The sequence below is a fragment of the Podarcis vaucheri genome (genome assembly GCF_965113315.1).
Source record: "Podarcis vaucheri genome assembly, chromosome: 6".
Classification (NCBI taxonomy): Eukaryota; Metazoa; Chordata; class Lepidosauria; order Squamata; family Lacertidae; genus Podarcis; species Podarcis vaucheri.
Genome location: NC_138764.1, coordinates 77,665,873 through 77,686,055, shown reverse-complemented (window position 1 = coordinate 77,686,055; position 20,183 = coordinate 77,665,873). Strand labels below are relative to the sequence as shown.

General features: G+C 42.3%; 1 protein-coding gene and 1 long non-coding RNA gene across 3 annotated transcripts; one reads left to right on the top strand and one right to left on the bottom strand.

Annotated features, from left to right (window-relative positions):
* The first annotated feature begins 1,215 nt into the window (after positions 1 to 1,215).
* Positions 1,216 to 12,822, top strand: PXMP4 (peroxisomal membrane protein 4). Of its 2 annotated transcripts, XR_014221244.1 has the most exons (6): positions 1,216 to 1,485; positions 3,194 to 3,256; positions 3,981 to 4,179; positions 4,973 to 5,163; positions 10,440 to 10,558; positions 12,296 to 12,822. XR_014221244.1 is itself a non-coding variant. In XM_082228445.1 (4 exons), the coding sequence occupies exons 1-4, from the start codon at positions 1,373 to 1,375 to the stop codon at positions 5,240 to 5,242; spliced, it is 645 nt and encodes a 214-aa protein (XP_082084571.1). In that variant the 5' UTR covers positions 1,218 to 1,372; the 3' UTR covers positions 5,243 to 10,393. The 2 variants fall into 2 exon arrangements, 1 of the variants encoding a protein (XP_082084571.1); XM_082228445.1 differs by lacking the exons at positions 10,440 to 10,558; positions 12,296 to 12,822 and having other exon boundaries at positions 1,218 to 1,485; positions 4,973 to 10,393.
* LOC309535404 lies at positions 5,276 to 19,914 on the bottom strand. The gene is made up of 2 exons (XR_014221245.1): positions 19,810 to 19,914; positions 5,276 to 5,473 (listed from the first exon to the last, which is right to left on the bottom strand). It is a non-coding gene; the product is annotated as an uncharacterized lncRNA (long non-coding RNA).
* Between the last annotated feature and the right edge of the window lie 269 nt (positions 19,915 to 20,183).

Sequence of the window (20,183 nt, the reverse complement as noted above, 5' to 3'; positions counted from 1 at the left end):
TGCACTCCTATCTTATTGACGTCTAGGCTGGCTTAGTCATTTTCACAGAATGGAAGGATGTGCTCTATATGGGAACCTGGTTTCAGGCACTAGGCCTGTTGGCAGACCAACTCTGTATTACAAAGATGTCTGGAAATGTGACATGAAGGCTGGCAACATCAACCCTGCTGTGTGGGAATCCCTTGCAGACGACCACAGTGCCTGGAGAAACAAAGTCAGGTCATGCATCCATAGCAGGACCAGAGGAGGAATGACTGCTGGGAGGGGCGCAGAGAGAAGTGCCATGGTTTGAGTGCAGCAGCATAGCCAGACATTTTCATTTGCCTCAGCTGCAACAAAACATGTCTCTCTCCCGTATCGGTCTCGACAGCCCCCGAAGGCTCTATAACCTTCCAACAGTTTGATTTCACCCTCAAAGGCGCACTCCTCCATTGTCTCCTAAGACAGATGGATACCAACAGGGGAGATTCATGTGGTTGATCCTCCTGATGGCTGTGCTGGTGCAGGTTGATGCTTTTGTGTGCATGCACACTTCAGATATGCACACGAAAGCTTATACCAAGAACAAACATAGTTGGTCTCTTAAGGTGCTACTGGACAATTTTTATTATTTTTTAATATATATATTTCGACTGCATCAGACCAACACCGCTACCTATCTGAATCTAGATGCATTATAAATGTGATTTGGCTCCACACCCTCTACATCTTTTTTTTTTTTAAATGCAGAAGCAAAATCAAGAGTTTATGCTCTTTCAAAAGCAGTAGTCTTACTGTGTGTGTAAGAAGGTAGTTCTCGAAGTTTTTGAAAATGTGCTGCAAGTGAAAATATAGTTCATTGTTATTCTATCACCAGATGTGGGGCAGATTAGGCTGGGAGTCACTTACGACAACCTTGTACACAGAATCGTTTCCCACTAGCGCTGTGTAAAATAGTGGGGAAAGAAACACAGTGGGGGCTGATGCCCATTTGAGATTGGTAAGGGAGAAGGCAGAGAAAACCCAACAGTAGGTGGAGCCAGAGGCGACGAGAAGCAAAGCCGTCCCCTGACAGGTTGTAAGCAAGAAGACAAACGAAGGTTGTCTGAGGGCAAAGTGAGGCTGGTGCGGCACCGCCCCGTTCGCCCTCATCGGACCAGTGACTGAACGGAGAGAAGCCCATAGAACTTTTTCCCCCCCTAGCTGCTTGCACCCTTCCCTCGGTTGGGCGGAACTGTGGTGCGTGGGTTGAGTTTTCCACACCGACGCTCTTTGCTCAAGCCCCATTTCCATGCATTCGGTGCTCTAGGCAAATCGCCCCCTCGGGTTGCGAAAACGCCGGGATCGGTGTGCGAGCGCGAGAGAGAAGGAGAGCGCAAGAGATTCTTCGGCCATGGGGGGCGAGACGATGTTGCGGACCCTGCTATACACCGTCAACTCCCTGCTGCAGCAGCGCAGATACCAGGCGGCGTTGGCCGTCGTCAAGGGCTTCCGTAACGGAGCAGTGTAAGCCCTGGCTGGAGAGGGACCGTCTCTCCTTTCCCCCACCCACCGCATCCCTAGTCCGGGAAAGGAGGCTGAGGGGCTCCCGTGTCGGCCGGGGGCGGAGCCTTTGGGCGGGCGCCGCTCCAACGAGGAGCTCTGAGGGAGGAAACGAGCCCCGGCCGGGCGGGAAAGCCTCCCGGGTAGTTTGCAAACCACCAGCTGGGGGCAAAGGACTCTCTCCAAAAAGCCCTTTCCACGGGGAATGCCGTCTCCGTCAGTGTTAGAAACAAACACGATTCGTGTGTGTGTGGTGGTGGGAATGAAGGCTCGCTTTCTTTCTGGCGCAGGGCCGTCTTTGAATCGCCGAGGGTTTCTTCTAAGCAAAATTAACTACTGTACGGTATCTGATAGTGGACGAGTCTTTCTCTTAGAGGATTGACAGCCACGTCTTTGACGAGGTGGCAGTAGACAAGCGTGCCAACTTGAATTAAAATATTGGGAAGAAGGGGCAGGTAAGCCCCGCCCCACATAATCGATTACAAAGGCAAGCGCACGCACACCGTTTGAATGGCATTGACCATCAACTTTGGGAGGCGGCCCTCTCAAATATTTCAAGGGGGTTAAAAGGATCCCCTCGGTCCCTAGGAGATGACTCCTATGGCAGTAGATATGACTGCCAGGTATTTGTTTATTTTATTACGGTTCCCATGAAATGTATACACCGCTTGATTGTAGGGGGGGGAACCTCGAAGTAGTTTATAAAAAAGTTAAAACAATAATAGGAAAAGTCCACAACAGTAGTAAATAAGTAAGTTTACCACCTCTCTTTAATTTTCTGCGTGCTCTTCACTTTAGTTGAAGCCAAAACCCGGATTTATGGTTGTTTTTCCAGTGACCTGAAGTCAAGGTTGAGTTATTAAATATTAAATCCATGATGCCTCCTATTGTAGAAATAGGTTTGGATTAGTATGTAAACCACACCCTTGCTATGTTCTTTTTCTTGAATGTCAGGGTGTGGCTTAAACATGCTAATCCAAAACTATTTCTACAACAAGAGGCAAAATCCATCAACATAAGCCATAGCCAATAAACTAATACTGTTGAAATATATTTAATACCTCAGAAGTTATTTGTTGCCGAATCATGTTGCTTTCTACTTTACACACATTTCTAAAATCAGGTTTACCTGCAGAATGGAGTTACGTGTAAAGCGAGGGAGAGGGACTGGGGGCTTTGAGGTATTGTTGAACTCCAACTGCCATCAACCTCAGCCTGCATGGATGGCCAGGAATTACAAGATGACAAGAGAGTTTTAGGCCAGCAACTTCTGGAAGGCTAAAGGTTACCTATCCCCTCTGTAAAGTGAACTGAGCTGCTGTTAGTGTAATCTGCATACCTGCACATACCATACAGCCATAAATAAATGGTTCTCTCTGAAAAATTGATTACTTTGTGGCTAATGAGACAAATGCAGTGCTTTTTTCTGGGGGGGGGGACGACAGGGGTACGCACACCCCTAAACATTTTGTAAATCTTTGTACTTTTGGCCATTTACTGTATTTATTTTTCCCGATTTGAACTATAAAATGGTGGTTTTCTTGAGTCTAAATGAGAGTACCCCTAAACATTTTTTAAGAAAAAAAAGCACTGGACAAATGAATCAATAACTTGATTCAAAACAACATTTGTACGTGTGTGCAGAGTTTATTATCTTCTTTCCTTTTGCCAGGTATGGAGCAAAAATACGTGCCCCCCATGCTTTAGTGATGACATTTCTCTTCAGGAGTGGAAGGTATATTTATCAGTCCCTTTCTTTTTCATATATATGTGTGTGTGATTATTTCTTTATAAGACTATGTGATTTGATAAGGTTCAGTATTGTACAGCTATTGTCCTCTGTGCATATTAAACCCAGTGAAACAGGATCCTCCTTATTTATTTATAAGATTTATTCACCGTAAGGTCCTAGAATCAATTATAAATGTACAATCTTACAATTATAAAAAACAACTAAAAACCATTCCAACAAAAAACAGAACATTCTTTCTCTCTCTGCATTTCTTTGGAATAGAGCAACTAGATTAGAATACAAGGAGACTTGTATTGTATGTCTTCTTGGTGTTAATGAATAGTCATTTTCTTTATTTTTAATTGAAGGCTACAAATGACATGTTTAGTGCTATCCTATGAATATGCACTCAGAAGGCAGGTTTAGAATGGCAGCCCAACAGCACAGCCTGTTTACTGGGAAGAAAGTCTTGGTTGTGTCCATTGGGGCTTTGGCTGCCATTATGTCACATTTACTATGGGATCTATTCATGCCCATATTAATTTAATTATTAATAGATTGGCTAATCTGTCTTTAGATTTTATTGCTTTCTGAAACTGGGATAAATGATCACTGTGACTTCCTGAAGTAGATCATAGGTTACAACTTAGTAGTTAATTTTTATTCACTTCTCTTTTAGTTTAAGAGTGTACTATCTGTAATAACAGGTCTTCATTTTTTCTCTTAGTTTAAGGGAGAAATTGAAAGCAATTGTTCGTGCCACTTACACTCATTCCAGAAACCTGGCATACTTTGTGTTCACATACAAGGGCCTGTTGGCCCTTCAGTCGCGGATGCAGGGAAAGAAGATCCCATTTCACTCTTTCCTCGCAGCCTGCATTGGAGGCTGGTTGGTGTTTGGAGAAAATAACAATATTAACAGCCAGGTAAATGATGGTGTTGTGTGCTTCTGGGTTTATACTGCTGCCCATTTAATGCAAAGTGAAAATCAAGTGATGTTAGTGATCCAGGTTGCTTCATATTTAACTGCCCTTCAAGTTAAAACTTGAGGACAATAAAATAACTGTGCCCCAACACTTCTGCATCTTTCACTCACCAAGGTGTTCTATAGAATAGGGGAAAGGGTTGTATTAGCTCAGAATTCTATTAATTCGGTCCCATCACCAGTTTCTGCTTCTTTCAGCTGCCTGTTTTGATCAGGTTTTTAATTAAATAGAAGCATTGCTTTAACTGGTGCACCAGTGACCCATCTAGCTCAACATATTGCTTCTTCCTGGAGAAATGGTTTGCCTTTGAAAGCTGCAGTTAGTGATTTTTTTTAATGTTTCACAGAATTAGAAAGCTGCAGTTGCAAGAGGTTCTACAGAAAGCTGCAGTGGGAAGAGGGCTCCCCCCCCCCAGTATGAAAAGACTAGGGTCTCTAGGTATATTTTTGTTTCTCCCTAGGTTTACTCTGCATCAGCTTTGAAAATAGTAATCTTTCAACTGAGCACACAAATTACTTTTTCAAGCAACTAAATTTTGCAATGCTCGATCATACACTGTTGCTAAAAACGGCAAACAGCCCAGCTGAGAGAGACTACAAAAGCATTATCATGTTTTAAAAAAATGATTTGACATAAAACCAACTTGGTGATTGCCTAAATTGAGGACTGTTTGAAATAATCACCTTCTAGATATGTTCCTTGCCTAATATTTGTTTACAATTTCCCCCTACAGATAAACATGTACCTATTGTCTCGTATCCTGTTTGGCTTGTCCCGACTGGCAGTGGAGAAAGGTTACATCCCAGAGCCAAAACAAGATCCCTTTCCACTCTTTGCTGCTCTGGTTTGGGGGATTGTTCTCTGGCTCTTTGAGTACCACCGACACACTCTACAGCCATCATTGCAATCATCCATGACCTACCTGTATGATGACAGTAATGTCTGGCATGATGTTTCTGACTTTCTTGTATATAACAAAAGACCTGCTACCAATCAGTCTTGAAAGATCTTTTAGTAATGGCACATTCCAACAGCAGGGCTTTTATGCTTTTATTTGAACACACTTCACTGAAAATCGTTAACATTGGATGTTGATCTCTACATGGGTCTGGCCACGTTGTTCTGTGTAGGCTTCTGGTTTCTCTGGTTAGAGCTTGAAAAGGCCATATTTCGAGCAAACCATTTTGTAATCTTTTTGTAAGGTGTTCCTCTTGTCTGTAAGAGGCTGTTTCCTCTTCAGCTGTGGGTGGAAAAAATGCACTATAAATGCACTGATCTTAAAACTTGAGAAAATAGGGTGAAAATATTTTCTTTTAATACTGAAATAACAGGTGCCATAGGTAACTTTCTGCCTACATATATGCAATACAACCTTCACTGCTTCCTCAATTAGCCATAGAAGAAACAGGACCATTCTCATCATAGTAAATACTACATAAAGCTCAAGATTAGGATCTTTGTGTGCAGATATGGTACTGGGAACTTTACTTCTTTATGCATCTTTGTTAATTCATCTTTCTTACATTAACCACCTATAACAACATAAAACCAGTAAAAGTGCATTTAGAAAAAGAAGATGACTAAAAGGCGGGGGGGGGGGGAGTTAAGCAACTAAGAGAGGCTTTACTGCAAGCACGGTATGTCCTCTGCAGTGCAAAGGGCCTGTTTTAAAAATTCATCATCAATGACTTAGATAAATGCCAATATTTATTCAAAGAGTTGAGGTTCATTCCTCTATACTTACAGTCTAGAGAAAGCTATGAAACAAAAGAGAAAAGTGGAGTAGATGGACTGGTGAAAGGGTAGATACAGTGGCAAATGAGTGATTTGCTTCTATTTTGACATCTTCACTGTTAGGCGTATAAATACCTGAATAGTTTTTTTTGGCCCTAGCCTCTTCTAATTGGAACAGAGGATGCAACTATACATTCTTACAACTGTTGTTGCAGTTGGCAAAATATGGTAACGCTATGTAAATAGACCTTTGAAAAAATGTATCTGATCAAGCATCTGCTGTCATAGAAGCAAAGATGCCAATGGATTGTTGAAGGTGTTGCTTTTATGACACTGCCTTATCAGAAAACGTTAAATATAAGGTAAGCCACTTATTATAGCACAATTATAGGAAAGTGACATAAAGTCTTGCAGCCTAATCCTCTGGGCTTGCAATGGCAGCTCTTTTTGTGCTAGTTTTGCACAGGATGGGGGGGAAAGCACTTGAGTTACGAATTAAATATACATAGGCAATGGGAAAATGCTGGGTAAAGAACGCGGTTTTGTTTTGTTTTTTCACTTCTTGGGGTATTATCATTGATTTTTTATTTTATCATTGTTTGGTAACTTGTGATGGTTTATTATTTAGTCCTGTCAGTTGGAGAAGTTTTTTAAAAAGAAAACCTTATAGGGCCACAACACTGGTGTATGCTTCTTGTTCTTTTGTCACATCTTTCAGTGGTTTGCTTGTTTGGTACCAATGTATCAGCTGTGTCTGTGAGCATCTGTCTTGATCTGGCGTGTGAGCTGCCGCCTTCTTTCTCCTGAATCTTTACTACCATATGTAAAATATCCTGCAAACACCCCCCTCAAATTCCCTGTCCCATCAAGTCAGATATATGAAAGAACAAACCCACCAAACACTTTCAGAACATTATTGATATTTTAAGCAGTAACTATGTTTTGAGCTTTTCCAGTCTCTCCCCAACATTTGGTTGCTTCCATGCAAAGGCACTATCTTCTACCCCCCTCACCCCAAACAACAGACAGTACAGTAGCTGTTGCGAACTACAGTGTCAGCATAATCGTAACAGTGCCTGCAATATATTTCCTTAATTTACATATAACTTCTGCTGCCCTCCTGTCCCCAGAACGCTAATACTAAGCTCTTCTAGCAAACTGTCTGAGTCTCTTATCTGTCTGCAGTTCAGAGCACAAAACTGCCATAAAACACATCAAACTCTGGTCCCACCACAGCAGCACCCTTTACATATCTGTCCGTGGCAATTAACTGTGCTTTTTAAAGATTCCTCTCCTGCTGTGTAAGGATAGAATGCTATGCTACAAAGTCAGTCAATTTCCCAGGGAGGTAGCTGGAATAATTTTAAACAGCATTTAACATCCACCACTGTTCCTATAGCTCGATTGGTGAGGTCGAATCCCTTCTGCCACTAATGTGATTGAACAATGCCAGTGTGTGCTGGGGAAGTGAACTAGAAGTAATGGGTCTGTCTGAAGACTCTTGGATACATAGGTTCCATTCCTCACTCTTCCAGATCGTATTGTTCGGCAAGCTAAGTGTTCTGTTTGGTTTTCATGCTAATAAGAAAGAAACACAAACAGGAATAAGGAGACGGTTTGAAAATCCACCTCCCAAGCAGCCCGTCACATCAAAATTAAGCAAGTCCCAACCATCCCCACTCTGAAGATCAAAACAGACATGCATATGTGTTTACAACAGCTCAATTGTGGCTTCTCATTGAAGGCTCAGCTCTTTTGTGTTTTGTTCAAGAGGAGATCTTGGTTCCCAATGCTGGGGAAATGTCTATCCCTATCTGATTTGCCATAACTGTTGTGCTTGAATAACACTGCTTCCACAGCATAATGAAATATTGCAAGGAACATCTACAAATGCCATGCAGACTACTTAATTATTTCAAGGAGTGGGGGGAAATTGAAATAAGCAAATAGCTGCACCATTCTAAAAGTTTAGGAAATATAATATTGAGCTCAAATTACAAAAAAGAAAAGTTAAAAACCCTATGTATTTATGGTCCTGTATTTATTCTTAATTCAAGTCCTCTAAAAACCTGAATCTACAATAAGGTATTGTTTCTCCTCCATTAATAACACTATTGGCTTGTTTTATAAAAGTTATTTACAGTAGGCATCCTAACATATATTTGGAGGTCTTGATTTGTAGACATCTGCAACAGATATTTACAAGAACAACAAATAGAACCAGTGACCCCTTGACAATGCCAAGAGCCTGTTTTGTCGTTTACGGTACTTTGTTTGCTATTTTTAGTGCATACTGCTCTGATTTCCTTAGGCAGGATTAGTGGGAAATAAGTGCCTTTTTGTGAAATACATGTACACACCTTCATGTGGGTGAATGTGCTTCCCTGCACCTTACTGCTGTTTTCCTAATCATTTAGATTGGTAAACAGCAAAAAGCCACTTCACACCTGCAACTTTGTCTTTGTCAGAGGGAAATGTGTGCCAACATTTATTGTTCCATTTAGTTTGCCAGCTCGAATGACCCCTCTCTCTTCCCACACACTCTGTTCTGTGGTTTCTCCTGACACCCCCAGAACCAATTTCAGTGGGCATGTCAGGAGTGGGGAACCCGCATTGCACAAGCGAAATCATTGTGCAGGTTTCTATTGACAGGGCTCCTTAGGCGAATCCTGCCCTATGCTCTCTTCCTCTACACTCATGTAGGTGTTGTGTTTGATAGGAAAGCTTGTGGTGCTGTGGTCTAAACCACCAAGTGTCTTGGGCTTGCCAATCGTAAGATCAGCAGTTCAAATCTGTGCAACAGGGTGAGCTCCCATTGTTCTGTCCCAGCTCCTGCCAACCTAGCAGTTTGAAAGCATACCAGTGTGAGTAGATAAATCGGTACCACTGTGGTGGGAAGGTAAATGTGCACTCTGGCTTTTATCACAGTGTTTTGTTGCACTAGAAGTGATTTAGTCATGCTGGCCACATGACCCACAAAGCTGTCTGTGGACAAATGCCGGCTCCCTCAGCCTGAAAGCAGAGATAAGCGCCACACCCCATAGTCAAATTTGACTGGACTTAACCGTCCAGGGGTCCTTTTACCTGTGTTTGATATGCTTTGTAAAAAATAGATCTTCTGACTACATAACTGCAGGCTTTGCTTTTCAAAAATGTGGTGGTGACTAATTGCACATTTCTACTTTTGCCTTGTAAAAACAGTGGTGCCTCACAAGACGAAATTAATTCGTTCCGCGAGTTTTGTCGTCTTGCGATTTTTTCGTCTTGCGAAGCACGGTGTCGGGAAAGTTTTGGAAAAGCTTCAAAAATCACCAAAGTCTTTAAAAACCTCAAAAAAGGCTACCACACCGTGTTCTATGAGTTGCTCCTCGAAGTCAAGTCGCAACTATATTAACGGTGTTAAGAAAAAGGAAACAAACTTGCAAGACGTTTCCGTCTTGCGAAGCAAGCCCCTAGGGAAAACCGTCTTGCGAAGCAGCTCAAAAAACAAAAAACCCTTTCGTCTTGCGAGGTTTTTGTCTTGCGAGGCATTCGTCTTGCGAGGTACCACTGAATATTAATTGCTGTAACTACCTTTACCTGGCACAGACTATCTTCCTATTCATGGTGCTACATATTTCAATCATTCTCTTCCTGCCTTCTGGTAAAGCAGCCTGATGCTGTTCTCTGTGTTAAGTTTTTAACAGCAAATGTAAGATCAGAAGACATCCAGAGATGATATATTCCAACTACACTTCATTCTATGAAGCCAAAACGCTGAAAACCCTAGGAATCATTGCACATACAAGTGATTCTTCCTGGCGAGTTATGCCAGTAGTTCTCATACAAAAACATATAAAAATGGGCATGGCATTCAGTTTGGCTTGCTGAGTTCATAAATCACACAGAAAGTCTTAAATCCTATTATTTGGAAATGTGTGGGTTCATACCAGGGCTTTTTGTACAGCTGGAACTCACCAGAACTCAGTTCAGGCACCTCTCAGGTGGGTGCCATTACCATTATAAGAAAACAAAGGAGGTGAGTTCATGGTGAGTTCCAGCACCTCTTTTTCTAGAAAAATAGCACTGACTCTGATACACAAAGAGATCTGTTGAGTATTTGGAGACTTAGGTGTGCAATACAGTATTTGGCAGCGACAATGCAGAATTTCCTAAAAGATAACAGAATGTACATTTGTAACAGACTGAAACGTTGACTTGAGTTTTTTCAGGCAATAGTGGATGCATTGAAACATAGAGTTAAAGTAGCAGATTGGCCAGACTGTTTCAAATAAACTGCTATGTACTTTAACAAAATGTAGTAGAAAATTAACTTGTTAATTAGTAAGGTCTAGCTGCCAACACAGCTTTGCCACACCTTTGGTTTGATACTGAAGTATATGGAAACAAATTAAATGCAAAATATCTGCTTTAAGATGCACTTCTGTATAATGTGTTTTTTTCTCATTTTAACCTTTTTTTTTTAGGGATCCGACACGCAGCTTGTGAGAACACCTTACATTCTGACTAGATGTTTCTGTTCCTTAAGAATGTAAAGCTAAGTTTGCAATTGTGATGGAGATCACTAAGATACTGGGCAGAAAAGGTGATTTTAAAAAGAAGCCTACATGCATATATTTCTAGAATCCTTAGTCTGTAATCTCAAAATATTATGGTTTACTTAAGCTTTTCATGCTAAAAGAAATAATAATTTCCGTATAAGGATCTTGTACAAGTGTAACATGCCTGTCAACTGTAATTTGGCATCTGCCAGCTTCATTAAAATGATATGCAAATTATGGGGAGCAATTAAATATGCATATTAGCTGCAGCTGTCCAAGTCATGGCTACGTTGGCAGTGTGGCCTTCACACTGACCAAGTTGTCTACCTCTGCTCTAAATGATTTATACCGTTAATTAAACTGCAGCTTAATTAAATTCATCTTCCTAACAACATGGAAATGATTAATTATAAACAAGTAATGTTGCTATTATCCAGTATTTCATATTATCACAGAAAATACAGTCATGGGTTAAACCATATAGATGTTGAAAGTATACTAGTGCCTGCCCTGGTATTTTTGACTACCTTGGTTCTAGGGGCAAGGGTGGCACTTAGAAGTATTGTGAACAGAAGTACTATTATTATTATTATTATTATTATTATTATTATTATTATTATTATTTTATTAAGTTTAAAGACCATTCAATAATTCAGAATTTTGTCGTTCACAAAGCTGACCAGCTAATCCTAGCCAAACCAGTTGCTGAAACATATTGTCACAGCTATCACAAAAAGGCCACAATGGGATAAGATCTTGAGGGCTAATGACATGTTACACGTTGCCATTTTAAGGAGCTGTGCCACACTATGGAGCCATGTTGGGTACTAATTAATACATCTTTCATCTTGTCTATATGTCAGAAACACACTAGGGGAATCCCTGACTTGCCCCGGCTCCCCAGCACATGTTTTTTTGCATTGTAGAAAAGACGAGAGAAGTCAAATATGTACTTCAAACATTAACCTGTGGGGAGATCTCTTTGATCTCCAAAGAATTCTTTTAAGAGCTGTACTAAGCATTATATACAGATGTATGTAACATTCTCCTGTGTGCGTTTTCTTCCTATTGAAGTAAGAAGCAGCTTCAGGAGGCTGCAAACTTGAGTGTGCCTCTTTCCCATACTTGCTGTATTTCTCCTCTGCACACACACCACAACCATGACAGAAAAGATTTTGACATCCATGGGGGGAAGGAGGGGAGGTGCCAGAAAAAGCAGCCAGCACACAGAAGGGTTAAACAGCCTCCCTCCTCAACATTACATCATTCCTATACTATCTATCTCTCTATATGATGGGAAGTTACCTGTATCTGTGTGCATAACATCCAGTTTTTCCTTAATGGTATCTAACTAGTTTGTTTCGCTTCTGCTTGCAAAGAGACTGAGAAATAAAAATGAGATGGTGACAATTATTAGGTCATGCTGCTCTTGAATCGTTGATTTGGTAAAGAAAACAGAGAGGCCTTTCCCAATATCCATTTAGGAGAAACAGAGTAATGCCCAGCCTGAACACCCAGCACTAAATTGAAATTAGTTAATTGTTCATGACTCTGTAGCTGCAGATAGGAGCCCTCCATGCCTTGTGTAGGCTATTCAGAGTCATGACGACTGGTTTGGTTTAGTACAAGAAGTGCCAATAAGCATTGGGAACCCTGGCTTTGTGCAAGCTACTTCTCGAATGAGATGTCTTGGGGAAAGAAGTGTATATGTGAACTGGGGGAGTATCTCTGGTGGGTTGCTGTACTGAAGCTGAGTCTTGTCTTCTTCTTTTCTTTTTTAGAAGTACATTCTTGAACAGCACAAAAGTAAAGGCAGTTAGTTCTGAAGAACCCCCCTCCCCCGAAGTACCTAGGAAGGATTGGCTTTGTTCATGTAAATGTCACCTCTGTCGTTGTTGTCTCCCCCCCAACCTTTAACAGAAGGTACATCATCTTGTTATGTTAGATTGAAATACAGATTAATATTGAAAGTTGCAAATCCAGGCCTGAATATTCCCTTTTGGGTGTGCGGATATCCTTTCCAGTGTCTGCATAATTTGCACTGCACTCTTAAACTAAGGTTACCAGATTTTTTTCAGTGAATCCAGGGACACTTTTCAACTTCCTACTAAATAGATGGATTTTGTCAGGGGACTGATTTGTAAATCCAGGGACGTCTGGTAACCTTATCTGAAACACCATTTTTAACCACCTTTGAGGCAACAGAACTGTGCGATGTTAAAGAAGAACAACCTCCGTTCCCCTGAAGTGGACAGGCGGGTGGACGGTCTGGCTACCCTTTGGGATGGAGGTGGGGGGGGGGGGTTAAGCGGATCTGTTCACCCTGAATAAACTTACTCCACGGATTTGAAATTAAACTTTTTAATTCCATTTGGCATTTCTGAGCTCCCTGCCAATGGGGATCATCGCCTTGCTAATAAAAAATGAAAAATCTTTTGTGACAGTAGGAGGAACAGCTGGTGCAGCAGCTGTGTCCAAAAACTGCACACTAAGAGAGCTGCAGAGTCTCCATGGGGGAAGGGGGGAGCAGAACTCCCACAAAACTCTGCCCTACTTTCTCACAGATTGGGGGTGGGGTGGCGCGTGAATCAAACCACAGACTGCTTCCATCTGGTCTAACTGTTGCTCAGTTTGCAATGTTACAGTAACGTTAGGATTCGATTTGGCATTTGTGAAGTATAGCAACCTTCCACTAAAGGAAGGTAAATACCTATCTCAAACTATAGTTCCCCAGAACCATGAAACCCACCGAGCTTTTCTCTCTCTGCAATTTTAACATAGTATATATATTTTAGCACCAACAGTACGGGGATAGAATACAGAAACAAAAAGATCTCTGCCAGAAATTAGTAAGACTGAGCCTTTCACATCAGGACACAGTGGCACAGGAGTTTTTTCTCTGGCTGCATACATATCGTGCATATAAAGCACATGGCTTCCCCTCAAAGAATTCTGGGAGCTGTAGTTTACCTCTTACAGAGCCAATTCCCAGCACATTAACAAACTACAGTTCCCAGGATTCAATGGAGGAAGTCATGCTTTAAGTGTATGGGGTGTACACAGTCTTTGTGATGTGACTCCATAGTGCTGTAGGCTATGTGAGAGTAACAGAACCCTGTAAATTTTGGGGGTGGGGGGATTACACAGCCCCATCCATGCGCTGTCTCATTTGTACAGACCTGAAAGCCATGCGGGATCGCACTACAATGATGCATCTCCTATGCTGCTGCTGCTAAGTGTGGATGAGGGTCTGGCACAGCAAAGGCAAAGAGGGAGCAGATGATGCAACAGAGGAGTGAAAAGAACATGGCTGGAGGATGTAAATGTTTCCTTTACTAATACGGACAAGCAGCTTTATCTGAAAGCAGTTGCTTCTTGTTAAAAATGGATTGTTTATTCAATAGACCCCACGCAGTCACTACAGGGGAAAGAAATGCACAGTAGTTGCCCCAGAAGCTAATAGAGATGGTGCTTCATCTTCATGGAGATACCAGCACTTTCTGACTTCATGAAATTGCCCAAAGCTCACTCTGCGAATTGAAAGAGGGTTGTCAACACAGACACCGGGAAGTAGTTTTCAACATCATTTTGAGATAAGCTGCTTTACCCATATGACAATGCAAAAACATCTGCCATGGTAAAGGTGGGAATCCTAAGTGGTATCCCCAAGACTTCAAAAAGAGGGTGGAATAACCAGGGTTAGCATTCATGACTGCGCCATGATGAACCCACTCTACCACCAGCATTACTTTTCAAATACTGTCCTCCTTACTGATCACAAAGCTTTAAGTGGGGATGGGGAAGACATTTAATTCAGTTCACACTTAAAGAGAAACCTACCTAATTAAAACTTTCCAAAACAAAACACAAGCCGAGACACAACCATCCTTAGAAATTTGCACTTCTCCCAATTTTGCAGTGCAGTTCTCCAGCCAAGTAATTATACAAAAATGCACATACAAGGGTAAAGTGCATGGAAATGCATATATTCATGAAAATTATATATAAAAATGCATTGTATTAGGAAAAATTGCTTTGTAAAAATGTGTATTAGACAAAATCACGTATTAAAATGTGTATATTGGGAGAAATTTGTACAAAAATGCTAATTAATTTTCATGAGGATATTGGGGTTTTTTAAAACAAAAAACAGGTAGAGATTCCAAGTGAAGATTGGAAGAATGAGAAACTGAAACTGACCTATTAACTCATCCCTAGCTTTAAAGCATTATATTTATCATAAAGCAAAAGTGTCCCATGAAGTGCATTTGCAAGCAAAGAGTTACTCAATACTTAGCACATTCTCTAACTATCTTTTCAAATGTATGAAATATTGATGTTGAACTCTTGCCTAGGGTTCCTCCTTTGGCTAAGGAGTGAGAGTACTTATTCTCTTGCTATTCTCAGTCTGCAGTAGTAAAGGAATGATTCTAACTTAGCTTCTTCTGGCTGGCAGAGTGACCCCAAGCAGTCTAGGCTTCCAACCACAGTTCCAACCTTTATGTGGCAACCATGAGGCTGTACTAGAGAAGCCGAAATACAGGTTTCATTTTAAACCTAATTAGTGTGTGCAAAACCTGTTTTATGAATGCAACCATTCCACCTATTAGGCTCTCTTATCGTGATCTGACTAACATACATAGATCCTCATCCATTCTTAATGCAAACAAAATTGCCCCGCATAATATATAAACGCACCACACAAGCACACATATACAGAGAGACACTCATATTTGATTGAATCTCATGAAGTCTCTTGTTTAATCTGATTGGCTTTGTGTTTGCAGGCTTGTGTGTTTGAACAATTCTAGTGACTACTCTTCTGTTATATCCTATGGTTAAAACATTAAAGACTGACTGACTGATTTGGCAGCTACTTTCACATTAAAGGTAAAGGTACCCCTGCCCGTACAGGCCACCTAAACATTAGGAAGAACTTCCTGACAGTAAGAGCTGTTCGACAGTGGAATTTACTGCCAAGGAGTGTGGTGGAGTCTCCTTCTTTGGAGGTCTTTAAGCAGAGGCTTGACAACCATATGTCAGGAGTGCTCTGATGGTGTTTCCTGCTTGGCAGGGGGTTGGACTCGATGGCCCTTGTGGTCTCTTCCAACTCTATGATTCTATGATTCTGGGGTTGTGCGCCCATCTCACTCAAGAGGCCGGGGACCAGCGCTGTCCAGAGACACTTCCGGGTCACGTGGCCAGCGTGACATCGCTGCTCTGGCAAGCCAGAGCCGCACACGGAAATGCCGTTTACCTTCCCGCTAGAAAGCGGTCCTTATTTATCTACTTGCACCCGGGGGTGCTTTCGAACTGCTAGGTTGGCAGGCGCTGGGACCGAGCAACGGGAGCGCACCTCGCCGCGGGGATTCGAACCGCCGACCTTTCGATCGGCAAGCCCTAGGTGCTGAGGCTTTTACCCACAGTGCCACCCGCGTCCACAGCGCCACCCGCGTCCATATTTTCATATTAATTTTCATATTAATGAAATTTCACTTTCATATTAATGAAGTCTTAAATCGCATTGGCTTTTTTTGCAGTCACAATACACTGCTAACTTATGTTTAGCCTGGGTCATAGAGTTGTAGAGTCTGAAGGGTCTCTGAGGGTCATCTAGTGCAGTCCCTTCCAATGCAGGAATCTCTATTAGAGCATCCTTGACAGGCAGCCATCTAACCTAACTTCTACTTCTTCTTCTTCTTCTTCTTCTTCTTCTTCTTCTTCTTCTTCTTCTTCCCTCTGCTTGCACTTTCCAAGGGAGTGCAGTCCACCATCAAATAGCTCTTACCATCAGAAAAATCTTCCTTGTTTAGTTGGATTCTCCTTTCTTGTAACTTGAAGCCGTTGGTTTGGTTCCTACCCTCCAGAGAGGAGAAAACAAGCTTGCTCCATCTTCCATGTGACAGCCCTTTAGATATTTGATGGTGGCTAGCATATCTTTTTTTGGAAGAAGAGAAATGATGGCCTTTAAAATCTCCCCTGCAGTTTCATAAGGAAATTGCTAACAAAGGGGATAGTTAATAAAGCTGCCTCCCGAGCCCCTCCAAGCAGGGCTTTTGTGCCTATAACATGCAGAAATCCATCAGGTGAAACTTTTCCTTTCCTGTCTCCATCCTGGGAAAGGCTCTTTGGTTGGCACTTGTGTTCACCATAAAGCTGTAAAAAGCACAAGAGCCCTACCTCTAAAAAGCAACCATGTACCACATTTCAGAATAAGCCAAACCATTTCAGGGCTGAGTTGTATGGCAAGTTGTATTTGATGTCTAAAGCCTTGGTTTGGTGGGAAGGAAAACTGTCCTATGACATTTAGGACTTACATAACACAAAAGTGATCCAGACGGATTCCCTTCATCAATGCAGGATGCCAGCATGTCTAACACATTTACATTTTATTTTATCTAGTACACTAGTTTATCACTTGCAAGAAAAAACAAAACAAAGTATGCAACACTACGTAACTTTTGCTGCCTGAATAAAAAGCAAGATGGCACCTATGGAAACCAATCAAAGTGGCAGTTGAACTTTAGTTCAGCACTGGCAATAGAACAGTGCCCTCCTCTGCATGTGAAGGTAACAGGCAGGTATAGGGCAGGCAGCATGGCACACCTGGCTCTTTTCTTGGAACAGTTTGATTCCACCACCCTCCTCTCTGTTACCCGAAACAGCTGCCTCACTCTGCCTAATGGCAGGATGGCCCCCAGCACTACAGGGCAATCAGGCCTTATGCACGAAAGCAGAACCGGTTCACAATCAAACCTACACTCTACCATTTATTATACCAGAATCTATATTTCAATTTTTGTGAGAATCTTGTGTGGCATATCATCACAAGGCACACGGAAGGGACTCCACAATCTAGACCATATTTTGTGGGTGTTCCACTGCTATCTTCTACTGTTCTGTCTTTTAAATGCTGGCTTGCTTCTTTTTCTTTTTGTCATGTGCAGCAGGAGCCTAGCATGTTTACTCAGGGCCACCCTTTTCAACAAGGTTTAACCCAAAGTGAGCGTGCACAAGGGATCTAGCCGTGGTGACTATTTCATGGAAATAAAAGCATAGTACATGCAATACAGTGGTATCACAGAAATAACATTCAAAGGGGACAATAATAGAAACTGAAACAGAGGTATTAATATAATACATCAATGAGGCCAGTTATTTTCACTGTTGTAATAGTAATACTGTACAATGCAATGACAAAGAAACTATTACAGTCTTATATTTAACAACTACTTGTGTTGCATAAGCCACCTTATCTTACAGTCCTACCTAGGTGGCCAACACTTACACCATTGCTTGCGCTACTCATGAATTTGTAGTTGTTTAATTACTCATTCCCATCCGTCCAGAATTATGGTTTTATGAATGTGTATCTAAACATGTATTTTAAAAACTTTAATCTGGTGCACTCAAACATGCTTTACTTGATTTTTCTACACAGTGTCTATTGTTTCCCTCCTATTTTTGTATGTTCCATGTTGTTTTCTCTCTACTTCACGCTAAGCAAATAATGGTTTCAGTGGCCATTCCACTGGCAGAGTGGCAGCATATATCTGGATTTGACAAAATATAAATATAGGATCACTCATCCCTGAATGTTTTCAGGTTTCCCATTTAAATCAACGGTGTTTTAATGTGCTTCACTTTAGCAGGATCATGTCATAAATAAAAACTGAATGTATGCATGTGGTGAACACACTTATTATGCAGATTCACTTGCCAGGGCTACAAGGCTGACTTCAGTTTCTTTCTGCATGTAGATGTAGGGGCAAACATACATCTTACGCTGCTTAATAAATGAAGAAAACTTTACAGCACCTGAACTTTTATCTGTAAGTTGGCTTGAGTTCCATCAGGGAAAAAGGCGGGGTATAAATTTTATTATTATTATTATTATTTCAAAGACTATGGGAAGTCTCCAGTGGAAGTTCTATAAACATGGAGCAAATACCCCAAGTACTCGTCTCAGGGTGCTTTTAACAGTATTTTCACATTTAGTAGAAGGCAACACCTGCAGGGTATACTAACTTTTGGAGGGTCCAGAAAACCAAGCTCTGGTGCAAACCTTAATCCATCCTCTCTAAGCCACTGTTCCAGTGTTCGTGAAATCATTGGGTTGTGTGGATTGAAGATAACAGAATCACCCAAGTCATCATGTTTTGTTGGGAAAAGGACAACTGTCTAGGTCCAATGCTCTATTGCAAAGGAAAGGAACGTGTGGACCTCCAGTTGTTGTTGGACACCAACCTACTCCATCAACCTCAGTCAACATGGGCAATAATCAGAGATGGTGGAATTTAAAGTCCAGCAAGATCTGGAGGACAACAGGTTCTTCACTGCTGCCTAACTGCATCCAGACGTTGGTTCCGATGCAAGCATGCCATTCATAACAGAAGCGGTTCTTGAGGGCACAAGAAACTGATAGGGAAAACGGATTGTGAAAGTTGGCAAGAAATGGCGGGGTAAGGGAAAGAGGCATATTTCCTGAAGGCCAACAAACATCACTGTTAATCTTATTATTAATGTAACTATTCTTCAACATCATCAATGCAGACTTCTTTACAAAGACAGAAAAGAAATTATCCTGTGGTACCTTACCAACTAACACATCACAGCATACACTACCGAGCACCAAAGCTTCAGATTTGTTGGATATGGCTACCCTTCTGGAATATGATAGATCCCTTCCCCAAGGAGTTTGCAAACTAATATTTGGAACACAAGAGACAAAAGTGGAAGAGGAGAGAATGGGGGTTAGAATGGCCTCAGTGGGGGATGAGTACTAAGATCCTTTCAGTAGAGCTTGAAGCTGCTTTAAGCAGCAGGACTAACTCAGTTCGTGTGAATTAGTCCTAGCACGAGCAAAGTTCCTTTTCATCTTTGCCAAGGCTCAGCAATCACAATCAGCCCCCACAAGCCTGGGATTCCGAGATAAAAGGCTTGTAGGCCACAAGGTCTGACTCTGCATGCATCCTTGAAGCTCTGCCCCAGCTCCCGCCAACTGAGAAATTAAAGGTGCACAGACCACAGCTTGGGAAACTCGCTGCACGCAGGAAAGGCAGCGCTGCCACGCCATGCATCCTTAGGTTAGGTGAGAGTAAAATCCCATTTACCGTGTGTGTGTGTATGCGTTACTTCCGAGTAACTGTGCCTGGAACCGACCTGAGCGTTCAGAGAAAAGTCGGAGAAGCTACGCTGCGAAATGAGATGAAAGTTGGTACAACGCAGGGCAGCTGGGGTGCAGGAAAGCGGGAGAAACTAGCGAAGGATGCGCCTTCAGAAAACAAGCACTTACGCCGCAGCGGCAGCGGCAGCAAGCGCCACTGACGCGCCTTGCGCGGTCACCGAGGTTCCCCTCACAACTCGCTGGGCAACACCGCCTCCTCTCCCACGTGCCCCGCCGCAGCGTCTCCCGTCCCTTCCCCCGCTCTGATTGGCTGAGCCCCGTTCCCCCTTCCGCAACTCGGGCCCTCGCTATTGGGCGGCTGTCAGAACGTTCGGGCCGTCACGACGGCGCTCCGGCGTCCTCCCTCTCGCAGCCAACGAGGCGGCGGCGTGGCGTATCAATCACGGCGCAGCGTCCAATGGGGAGGCGGCGTCTGCTCTTCCCCCCGCCCCCTCGCCCACCCGGAGCCGAATGTTGATGCGGGCGAGCCGACCAATGGGAGC